The following is a 12921-nucleotide window of genomic DNA, read 5'->3' as shown; positions in this document are numbered from 1 at the left end:
TCAAATAAACCTCTTTACTTTGTAAGTTATCCAGTCTCTGGTATTTTGTTATAGTTTTAAAAAAAAAAAAAACAGACTGGGGATAAATAGGAACAAGGTAAGGGGGAGACCAAACATTAATGTCCTCATCTTTCATAACAGAGTCAAGGAATACTGTCTAAAAGTGAAATATAAAGCTCAAACCTCTTGAAAAATGCTCAAACCTCCTGAAATGTTTTACATAATCTTTTTTCTTTATCTTCAAGGAATCTCTAGGAAAATAATAACTGCTAGAGTGAAAAGACAGTTATTTGAAATTCAGAAATTCAGTTTCACAAGGGTTTCTTTTTTCTTTTCTATAAAATTGTAAGAATTTAAAGTAGCAACTATATTATTCCATTTCTATAAAAGAATTTATTTCTATCCTTTAGTTTGTATACATATAAAAAGATGTCTAGAATAATTTTCTTTGATGTTAATAATGCCACTTTGGGAATTAGGAGGAATTTCACTTGATTTATTATGCTTAAGTTCCTGTATTGGTTAATTTCTTTAAAATAAAGATAAATTACTGTCTGAAAACAAAGAAAAAATTAAGAATACTTTCAGATTTAAGCAACTGAGGAGATGGATGGGTCACTTAATAAGACAGAAATGAAAGATTAGTTTTGCTAGTTTTTGTGGGAAGAGGTTTGACAGATCCAAGAAAGCAATTTTAGACATGTTAAGTTTGTGATCATCAAGATATGCATGAATTGAGATGTCAAGAGGCAGTTTTATATGTGACTTGCTGGATCAGAAGAGAAGTCTGCATTAGAAATACAAATTGGGGCATTTACCAATGTAGGCAATATTTAAAGGTAAAGGTGAAAAGAACTAGAAGTAGAGTACGAAGAAGAAATGTCCCTGGGCCCAGGGCTAAGTCCTGAGGATTCTAACATTCAGAAGTTGCTTAGAGAATGAGAGGAGAAATTGCAGCCATTGGAGTCACAAAAACAAAGAGAAGATAATTTTTCATACAGAAAAATATGGCCTATTATACTAAAAGCTACTGATAGTTTTCAAAAGATGAGAATTTAAAAAGAATGCATTAGAGTCATTAATATGGAAATTATAAGTGACCTTGATGTGAGCAGAATGAACCATTCTGTAAGGGTTATAAACTCAAAGCCAAATCAAAATGGATAAAACAGAGGTGAGCAAGTGAGGATAATTTGTACAGATAAGTGAGAGAGAAGTAAGACAATAGCTAGAGGGAGATGTGAGGTCAAGGGCAGTTTCTTTGTGTGTATTTTGTTTTCTTTCATTTTAAGATGAAATATATGAAGGCCTGTCTTCACACTGATAGGAATGATTCAGTGTCAAAGGATAGTGTGGAAGAATTAAAGTAGGGGGAAAGGAGGAAGGCTAAACAAACAAGCAGGCTTCTTGAATATTAGACATTCACAATGCCAAATTCAGAATTAAACATAATGATGCTGTTGAAAAGTGAAAAGCCACATTTCACTAATCCTCATCTAAGCAATGCAACAAACAAGCTGAATCAAAGTTATCCTCAATAGTTCTGAGGCAGAGGAAGACAAAAGTGAATGAAATAAGTAATACTAAACTAAGAAATCAAGCACATTAATGAGATAATCTCCTGAGGAAGAAAGTATAATTAAGGTATAATTAAGGTACAATTATAAACAAATATTGTGAGTTAGATACAGGTAAAAATGCAAAATACACAGAAACACAAACTTTAAATATGACATAATGCTGAGGTCTAACATATCACTGTTAGAACTCAATGACCAATAATAGACTGAAATTAGTAGAAAAATTAAATTACCTAACTTCAAATGTATGGCTCAAAGTACAACTTAATTGGAGATTATGGGAATGAACTTCAAATTACAATAAATATAAATTTACTATCAAAGAAAAACTTATTAAAAGGCACATAATTAAAATAAACTTTTCCTCACAAAGTGATGTTGCCATTTTCTCTCTCTGAGCACTGATGTTTTAAACCAGCAAATAACTAGGCAGCAAGTGGAAGACCACTGAGATACTGAAAAACTGAAGACAAAAATTATTTCACAGTAAAACAGAAAAATGGAGCAAGAAGAGATGCAGAAATATATGCAGCACCACTTACTGGTACTATTACTACCACTGTTTCATAGTGCTTTCTATGTGCCAGGCACTGTTTTAAGCACTCTGAATTTATCATATGTAATTCTCTCAACAATTCTATTAGGAAAATAATGTAATTATCCTCCATTTTACAGAGTGACTGTGCCCCACCTCACACAACTAGTAAACATTAAGCAGTCAGATTCAAGTTCACATTGCTAACCACCATAACTCACTATTCTACCTATCGAAAATGGGATGGTAAATTTCCTAGGGTAGGACACAATGATTTCATTTAGATATTATGAGAAAGTAAACACTATGAAAATTAATGTTATTCCCAGAAGTTTTCACTTTTTGCACTGCCTCTTTATATAACTTAATAAAAACCTACTGTTAAGTCTTTTTCCCAAAAAGGACACTAGAGAAAAACTTAATACAAGAAATGTACAGAAATAAAAAAACAAATTCACCCAGTATATCAATAATAATAGGTGAAAATATATAGCCTTTTACTATAAAACTCAGAAATATATTTGCTATGTAAAAGGAGATCCTTTTGAATGGATTTCTTTCCCCTACTTAACCCTCATTGCTACTTGCTATATGATCTGATGGTATAAACTGAAAATTAAAATTTAATGTGAAAAAATGTATATAAAGTATATACCATTCAAAATGGTATATAAAGTATATAAAATATATTTATATACCATAATGTATATAAAGTATATACCATTCAAAAAGCTGTTATAGTTAGTTTTTTATATATTCTTTGAACCAGAAAGCCCAAAAATGAAGCCTAGATATTTATGAATAGTAAAAAAAATAAAATTAAAGTACAGATATATAAAATTATACTATCATCAGGGAATTCTAATTTTAGAAAAGTAATTGCTTTACTTTTTACTTCTTAAGTAGTGCATTATCATTGACTTCCCTCATGCCTGAAAAAGTTACTTTGTTAGTAGAAAGAGAAAAAATCATGAACCTATGAAAATGGAAAATTTCCTTAATTCACCTGGTTTTAAAGGTAGTAATTTGTAGGTGTGAAACCTGTTATATATCTACATACAACCAAAAGACTGAAAATTTCATAAGTATCTATAACCCTACCAACTCTGCTTTATTTCCCACTTGAACATGCTTCATAAAATGTCAAGGAATATGAACTCGATCAGAAAGATTTAAACCTCAGGAAAAGTAAAGCTGAAGAGTAATGATCAACACCAAAAAGCAAAATCTGGGCTTCAAGATAAATCATCCATGTCTGGGCCTCTTTCAAGGCTTTATTATGGCAAGAGTCTAATCAAATACCAACATAGGAAAGCCCCAGGTGACTACTGAGTAAACTAAATGCAAGTCTCCAACATGCCTCCATTAAATTGAGTAAAAGTGGAAAACTCTGTAATAATACAGAACCCAAATTCAGAGAAAGGCTACAGTATAAAAACCTAATTGTTATAATTTATCTACATCATAGGAAGACATTAATTTATGTTAAATAATTTTAAAGTATATAGAAAAAGCCTAATTTGACAGCATATAAATATTTAACATGAACATTTAAATATTTAAAATATCATAAAACAATATTTTACATAAAATATTAAATTTATAAATAACATTTTTATTTAAAAAAAAAACATTTAAAATAAAATTTAGCACCTTACCTGAGACCAAAGATATGTGATTGTTCATAGTTGAATAAAGAACAAATCTTAGCTTCAGAATTCAAAATGATAAGTCTATCAATTATATCCTGGAAGACAGACAGAATGAGATTATGTTGACTGAAACTATTCAAAGAAAATTACATAAATAAATATTTAGATTTATGGTTCTCAATTTTGACTTTATACTGAAATTACCTGGGAAGTTGTTACAAAGCAAAACAAACACAAACCAACCATGGAAACTTTGGTCCCAACTTCAGAGGTCTAAATTACTTGGTCTGAGTGTATCTTGGATACTAGGATTTGTGCTAAATTCCAAAAATGAATCTAATGCTCAGCCAAAATGGAACCACTAATTTATACCCCATTTTGAAACCAGTGAACAATTTATATAGTTAACAATAAAACTGCCGAAAATGTGAAATATTTTGAAAAGCAAATATGAAATCTACAAATGTGAAGCATAAACAGTGAATCTGAATATTTTTTATCTAATAACTGTCTGAGATTTTGTTAATAAATATTTTCTGGCTCACATTAATCAGTAGTTTCCAAACCTGATTGAACAATGGGATCATCCAGTGCTTTAGTCAGCTATTTCATTCCTATGACAAAAGGACCCAACCAGCACAATTGAATGAGGACGAAAAGTTTATTTGAGGGTTCAGTTCCAGAGGTCTCAATCCATAGACAGCAGGCTCCATTCCTAAGGGCTCCAGGTGAGGCAGGACATCATGGTGGAAGAGTATGACACAGAGAGAGGTCTCCACTTGCCAAATATATAGCCCAAAGTCATGCCCCCAATGAACCATTTCCTCTGGTCACTCCCCACCTGCCTCCAGTTACCATTCAGTTAATCCCATCAGAGATTAAGTCACTGATTAGGTTAAGGCTCTGACCCAATCATTTCTCCTTCAAATCTTCTCACATGTAAGCTTTTGGAGGACACCACATCTAAACCACAACACCCAGAGAACTTTTAAAAAAATACCTAAGATGCCAAGTTCTACCTAAGACTGCTGAGACACTATGTTTAGGGCTCAAATTCTGACATTAATATTCTCAAAAGTTCCCCAAGGTATTCCAAAGTATATCTAGGCCTCAAAACCATTAGGGCAAATATAGAGAGATTCTGATGACCTAGGGGCCACCTGTTATTCCAAACACTAACAATTTTAGCCTACCATACAATTTTAAATACTTTCTAAAAGTTTTTTCATAATGCCCTGCTTTGGTGTATATCTTCAGATGTAGGTCTAAGAAATTTATTCAGACAAATATTTGTCTCTCTCGTTGCTCATTTTCCTAACCAAGAAAACTGCTACCTTCAGTGAGTTTAAATTCAGAATATTTCTGTGACCAATAAGGCAAAATAAAGAAGGTTTTGCTAGGGAATAAAGTAAAATTTATTCAGCCCTTCATGAATGATGATACAAAAACCTTATCATCAAATAAATAAGCAGCAAAGAAATGAGGTTTGTGAGGAGGAGAACACTCGGTCACATTTGAAAAGTACTAATTGAAACATAGTAAAAACTGAACTTTGGGTAAACTTACCTAGTAAAAATGTATACCTAACACATGAGAAGGCACTCACTGTTCTACAATACCTTGCAGAAATGTGTAATTAATACTATATTAGCATAAGAGTTTAAACCAATAATTATTAATGAACTATCTAACAATGAAAAATAAAAATACTGTTAATTTTAAAAGATGGGTCATCAGCTAGGCACTCCTTGGTCCAAACAATATGAAAAACACTGAGCTATACAAATGAGAATCATATTGCCAGCTGCATAGTCATATTCTCATTAACTGACCCTCTTTTTCTCAAATCTCTCCACTCTGACTACCCTGATTTAGCTCCAGTATCAGCCACAGAACTCTTCTGAACTCACCCAGATACCTGGATATTATTATGTAAGATTTCATGGCAAATCTTGTTGCTATGTAATTCTTCAGTAATTCTTCATATAAGTAGATATTTTTACTGATTAAGAATTACTGTAATTTTTATGAAATGATCAATTATCATCACTATGTTTACCACAGTTAATCTTCACGTAACAATTGAGAACTGATTGTGTATCACTAACCTTTTCTACCTGAGGAAGGCTGCCAGTTGGTTCTATGCAAAGTAGTTTCTGAAGGATTACCATAGATTTTTCTTCAATAGTGGGGTATTAGTATAGGCAGCTGAAATTTCCACAGCTATCTGAACACAAAGCTAAGTTCAGACAATTTGTAGCTGGTAACACCTTATAACTCTGAAGTTCTGGTTCTGAATCTAAGTACTAGATACTATTCGAATAAAAATGTTTGGAAGAGTCTGTATTACCAACAAGCTAATGGAAGAGTAGATTGCAGCAATCTATCAATGATAATGCATTTTCAGAGAACAAATGTTACAGTAAATAATTTCTGCTTCAAAGAGGATTACATTGATGTATCACCACTTAGGGAAGAAAACGAAACTCCTGGGAAGCCTGCCTTATGGAGAACTTCAGTTTCTAAGCATCATAACGTGTGTCAGGAAAGGAAACAGGTTCCTAAATCAAGAGATAGCTTCCCAGAAACAGGCTAATGAAAGTGAGGCCTGGACTTGCAAATAGTAATCAGAAACTCTATTGCTTTTTTAAAAGATATTGTCCAGCCTGAGAATATGTTCAATAACATGGTAGGTCAAATTGAGAACAAGGCTAGAAAAACAAATAAAATTATATATAAACAGATATACGCCTGAGTGCCTACTCAATTTACAATGTCCCAAGTGCCATATTTGTGCTATCTGACTCCCTTTACTTAGGCAACAGGCAAGTGAAAGGTGAAGAGTAGTTCAATAACAATGGCCCAATATTCCTGTACATGCTTTCTATGAGTGGCATGTCATTGGTTAGCCTATGAATAAAATAAAGGCAGTCAAAGTCCTTCCTTGGGATTTTTCAAAGTGGGAAAGTAGAGGAAAACGCTGCTCTACTGTCTGGGGTGTAGTGAGTTAAATGGTGACACCACTCCCAAAAAGTTATGTCTGTGTCCTAACCCCCAGAACCTATGAATGTCAGCCAATTCCAAAACAAGGGGGACTCTTTGCAGAGGTAATTATGAATCTTAACCTTAGATCAGCAAACTCTAAATCCAAGAAAACTCTCCTTGTAAGAGAAGCACAGGGTAGGGTGGGGAGGCTTAAGACAAAGATTGATGGCCACAAGAACATGGAGGAAGAAAGTGGAGTTAAACACCAATAAGACAGGGAATGTCTAGAAAAGTCATAAGTCAGAGACAAGGAAAGATTCTCCCCTGGAGCCTTGGGAGGGAGTATAGCTTTGCTGACACCTTGATGACTTCTGGCTTCCAGAACTGTGAAGGAGCAAATTTTGTTTTAAGCTACATAGTTTATTTGTTTGGCAGTCCCAGGAAACTAAGACAAGGGGAGACAGAGAAGATACCAGCATTGACTAGCTGGCAGCCCTTCCTAGGGAGAAGAGAACTCTAGAGTTCTCTCCTGTGAAGAACAACACGTACAAGAGAAGAAAATACAAATAATTATAGTACATAGTACTATACCAGGCAGTGATCAAAAATACTCTGCATTTCATTTACCCCAATTCAATTAATCCTCACTACCACCCTATGACAGGAACATGATCTCTTCTATTTTAAGCCACTTTACTGAGTTATGATTGACAAAAATAGGTTATACATATTTAATGTGTAAAACTTGATAAGCTTGGAGATAAATATACAAATATGAAACCTTAACTATAATTTATGTCATAACCTATCCATGACCTCCAAGTTTCCTCCTGCCTTATTTTGTGTGTGATAAAATTTAGCATAAGATTTATGATCTTATTAGCTTTTCAAGCATATAATATAATATTGTTAATTAAGACACTATGCTATAGAAGAGTTTTAGGATCTATTCATCTAGCATAACCAAAACTTTGTAACCTTGGACTAAAATCAGCCCATTCCCTCCTTGCTCACTGCCCAGCCCCGGCAATCAATGCCCCTCTCTTTGCTTGTATGAGGTTGACTATTTTAGATTCATCATATAAGTGGCATCATGTGGTATTTGACCTTCTGTGTCTGGCTTATTATTCTTAGCATAATGACCTCTTTTAACTGAAGAGAAAACTAAGGTCTAACTTGTTTATGGTCACCCAATTACTCAGTATCAGAATCAGAAAGCTAACCCAGGCATTCTGGCTCTAGGATACAAACTTTTAATCACTAACTGTGTCTTTACACAAAATCAAGATGGAAAGCAATAGTAGAAAAAGGGGGAGGATGTAGGGAAACAAACCCAGAGAGATGAGGACCCAACAGCATTTGTAGTCCTATTTGCAGCTGTACATGTTTTTCCTAAAAGTTGCTTATGTAGGTCAGTAAATTTACTTTTTTATCTAAAATTGTGTTTTTCTACCTGTTAAGATTTAGATACAAGGTATCTCCCCAAAAGCTCATGTGTGAGACAATGCAATGAAGTTTAGAGGTGATTGATTGGGTTATGAGACCCTTAACCTAAACAGTGTTTTAATCTTGTGATAGGGATTAACTGGGTAGTGACTGTAAGCAGGTGTGGCTGCAGGAGGGGGGTCCCTGAGACCATGCCTCCTCCTTGTGTGAGAGGAGTGCACTTGCACGCACAAGCTTACTTGCTCGCTCTCTGTCTGTCTGTCTCTCTCTCTGTGCTTTCTGATTATGTCTTCCATCATACTTCTCTACCACCATGGGGTTCAGTCTTGACTCAGGCCCTGAGCAGTAGAGTCAGACTTCTATGAACTGAGACTTCTGAAACCATGATATTTTCTCTCCTAATTGTTCTTGTCAGGTCTTTTGGTCACATGACAAAAAAGCTGACTAAAACAGAAATTGATACAAGGCGTGGGGTCATTGCTGTGACTAACCTGACTATATGGTTCAGAAGCTTTTAGAGAATTTAGGAATTTTTGAGAGGAATTTTGAGAAATTTCAAGATGCAAGTTGGAAAAGCTTTAGATTGTTTTAAGTGGCAATTCTGGTGGGAGCTCAGGTGACCAGGATGCCAATAAGACTATATATGGTGAAAACAGGACTCTTTGAGGTTTTAGAGGAGAAGGAAGACTATGGGAAATTGGACTAGACGTCATTCATGTTATGTTATGGCTAATAAGTTGTCTGCATTATGTTCATGTCCTGAGACTTCCTATGAGGCTGAATTTAAATGTGATGGACTTCTTAATCTGGTGGAAAAAATTTCTAGCAGCACAGTACTCAGACAGTGCCATGGATGTTGTTTATTTTAATAATCAGGAGCAGAAAGATTTTTAAAACTTGGACTTAAAAACTGAGAGAAAAACTGAGGCTAAGGAAGTTGTGCTTGTTAAAGACATTATAACTACCAAAGAGGCTTTGCTAAATATTTGGCCCAGAAACAATAGGAAAGATGACTTGAGGGCATCTTAGGAATTGGCAAGATCATCTTAAGTTCATGGATATAAAAGTGAAAATTCTTTTGATAAGAGATCATTGGAGCACCCTGCTTGTACAAGGGGGCCTAGGAAGTTGTTTCACATACTCAGTCACCCAGGAATTCAGAGGCTGCTGCAGCCATGATTCCTGCTGTTGAAGATGATGGGCAGACCTTAACAGCAACCATGTGGTTCTAGTTCTGCAGGAAAGAGAATTCTGGATTTAGGGGTCATGGAAGCTTCCACAGAGATTTCAAAGGAAAGCTTGGGAAGCCAGGCAAAGTGCTGCAGGGTCGGAGTTCCTGCTGGCTGCCCCTGAGAGGGCAATGTGTGGAGATGTGAGGAGGAAGCTGAAGCTGCAATAGGGACACCTGAGTTTAAGAAATACTAGTACCATGGAACATCTGCTGAGACAAGCTGCAGGAACTGAACAGAGACAAACCCACAAAGAGGTCATGTGGGCTGCAACAAGCAAAGCCACAGGGGAAGAGCTATGAAAGCCCTTTGAAGAGAACATTACAATGCCATGTGCTTCAGATGCCAGATAAGAAAGTACAGGACTTGTTTGCCCAGCTGGGTTTTGTTACTACTTTGGTCCCATCCTTTCTTTCTATGCCTTGGAATAGAAATGTTTACTCTGTACCTTGATATATTGGATACATGTAACTTACTTTTGATTTTTTATAAGGGCTCACACTGATAGTTTGCCTTGAGCCTCAGAAGAGGCTTTGGACTTGGACTTTTGGGCAATGATAAAACTATTAAGACTATGAGGACTCTTGGAAATTGACTAAGTGTATTTGCATTGTATGATAGGAATAAGTTTTTGTGGACCAGGGGTGAAATGTTGTGGTTTTAGATGTGAGGTATCCCCAAAAGCTCATGTGTGAGACAATGCAAGAAAGTTTAGAGGTGAAATGATTGGGTTACGAGAACCTTAACCTAATAAATTATTTAATCCCAATAGGGATTAACTGGGTATGGCTGAGGAGGTGGGTTCCTGGGGGTGTGCCTGTGGGGTTTATATTTTGTCTGTGAGGGAAGCTATCCCTCTCCCTCTCCCTCTTACTCTCCCCCTTCCCCTCCCACTCCCCCGCTCTGCTTCTGATTATGTCCTCTACCACACTCTTCCACCATGATGTTCTGCCGTTACCTTGAGCCTTGAGGAATAGACTCAGTCTTCTATGGAGTGAGACTTCTGAAATCATGTGTGATCCCCCAAATAAACTTTTTCTCCTCTAATTGTTCTTATAAGATCTTATGGTCACAGTGGCAATAAAGCTGACTAAAACACTATTTAACACACCACCATACCTTTACACCACTATCAAAGACCTGAAAATTTTGACAGTAACTAAAAATCCATATGAAATGGTACATTTTAGGGGAAGAATATTTGGTGTCATTCACCTTTAACTTACTAAAGTACAGAGAGCTAGAATTTCACAGGATAGTGGGCCTGCATACATGAATAAAATAAGGTATATTGTCCCTAATATCTAAAGAATTTCTTAAAACTGGGAAGAAAATGAGCAACACAAATAGGCAAAAGATAAATGAAAAACATTATAGAAAAAGAAATTTCAATGGTCTTTGAAGACAGGAAAAGAGCCAGGTGTGGTGGCTCATGTCTGTAATTGAGCAACTCAAGAGGTTGAGGCAGGAGGATCACAAGTTTAGGGCCAGCAATTCAGTAAGACTCTCAGCAACTTAGTGAGACCCTGTCTCAAAATAAAAATAAAAAAGACTGAGAACATAGCTCAGTGGTACAGCACCCTTGGTTCAATCCCTAGTACAAAAATCCCTAGTAAAAAAATAAATAAACATAGGAAAAGACATTCTATTAATAACAAGAAAAATATAATTATCATATGACCTGTCAGAAAATAACTTCTGACCAACCACTGAGCCACATTCCTACTTTTTCTGTTTTGTTTTCTTTTTGTTTTTGTTTTTTTAATTATGAGACAGAGTCTCACTAAGTTGCTTAGGGCCTTGCTAAACTGCTGAGGATGACTTTCAACTTGCCATTCTCGTGCCTCAGCCTCCGAAGAGGCTGGGATTACAAGTATGTGCCACTGCAGACAACAATATTATAATCTTAATCATCCTACAAAGAACAAGGTACTATATTGTATTGATTGGACAAAAAGATTATTCCCAGTGAATGGAAATCCAGCAATATATGGTATATAACACATATGAATTTACTTTTTAAACCAGTAGTCATGCTTCTGGAAATCTTGCCCCAGGATACCATGGTAAGCAGAATTCTAAGACAGCTTCCAAGATTCTAAGGTTTTAAACACAAAATACTAATGTAAAGGGAATTTTGTGAAGTAACTAAAGTCCTTAATCAATTGACATTTTTATGGGTGATTATTACCAAGGAAGACCTAATCACATGAGCAATTTAAAACTGGTCACAGAATAGGAATTCTGAGAGATTCAAAGAATGAGGGAGATGTGATATGAGGCAAGTTTTCCTATTCTGAAATGGAAGGGGCCACAGTATAAAGACCTGGGAGATGCCTCTAGAAACTAAGAAAAACTAAGAAAAATCCCTGGCAGGCAGAGAGTCAATACCAGACACTTAAACCCTTCTGCTTCCACTAACTGAATTCTATTATAGGTAGGAAGTAAATGTTTGCCCAGAGCCTGTAGATGAGCACTCGGCCTTGCCAACAACTTGATTTCAGTCTTGTAATACTCTGAGCAGAAAACTCAGGCAGTTTGTCCTGAACTTCTGACCTACAAAACTATGAGCTAATAAATAGGTGTAGGTTTTAAATTGTTAGGTTTGTTAGGAAATTGTTGTGTAGCAGTAGAAAAGATACAGACACATTTATAATATAAGCCAGACAAATAATTCTAGCATCATTTAAATTAGCAAAACAATGGAAAGAACCCAAGCGTACACCAACAGGAGACTGGATTAATAAACTCTAGAATATCTACACAATAAAGTATTATGCAAAAAAGTATTATTTTAGAGGGAAAAATGGATGAAGAAAAGTTCTATTTTCTGCTAAGAAATGATCTCTAAGATATGTAATTATGAGAAAAATGCAAAGAGCAGGTAAGTGTTTATGTTTATCTTCTGCTTAAAAAACTTACAGGGAAAGAAAACATATTTTTAAAAAAGACATTAGAAGAATAGACCAAAAATTCAATTTGTTACCTATAAAGCAGTGCTATACAGAACTTTGTGCAACAATAGCCATGCTCTTTATTTGTGCTGCCCAATATGGTGGTCACTAGCCTATTATATCAGGTAGGGAGTGGGTACTTGAAAACTTGAAATTTGGGTAGTACTTAAAAATAATAATTTTTATTTTACTGTTATTTAAATTTGAATAGAAACATGTGGTTTGTAGGTATGGTATTAAAGATTAAAGTCTACAACGAGAAGAGGAGGGGAGATTAATATAAAAGCACATTCTATACATGTACCTAGTTATATATCAAAATTGTTTAACTGTTTTTCATAATTTGGTATTTTAACTATGGCAAGAAAAAAAGGAGTAAAAACCTCACTAATTCTAAAAAAGTCTGCAACAAACCTATTAATTTAGTGGTTAATCAAGCAGAGCAGATATTTAGAGGCTAACCAGATAGAGTAGAGGTTTATTACATCAAGTGATTTTAAATTATGGTACTTTATTTATAAAACCCCAATGGCATATGCT

The 12921-nt window shown here is 35.1% G+C and overlaps 1 protein-coding gene across 2 annotated transcripts in view; it reads right to left on the bottom strand.

Moving 5' to 3' along the window:
• Positions 1-12921, bottom strand: part of Tbc1d32 (TBC1 domain family member 32) — a 301835-nt gene that overhangs the window by 101570 nt on the left and 187344 nt on the right. For both annotated transcript variants that reach the window (XM_047558656.1, XM_047558654.1), the window contains exon 23: positions 3774-3862. In XM_047558656.1, the coding sequence (XP_047414612.1) occupies positions 3774-3862 (89 nt within the window). The remainder of the gene's footprint in view (positions 1-3773; positions 3863-12921) is intronic.

Source organism: Sciurus carolinensis, chromosome 7, assembly GCF_902686445.1.
Source record: "Sciurus carolinensis chromosome 7, mSciCar1.2, whole genome shotgun sequence".
In the NCBI taxonomy this organism is placed as follows: Eukaryota; Metazoa; Chordata; class Mammalia; order Rodentia; family Sciuridae; genus Sciurus; species Sciurus carolinensis.
Note: the sequence above shows the minus strand (reverse complement) of the source record. Positions and strands in the feature narration are given on the sequence as shown.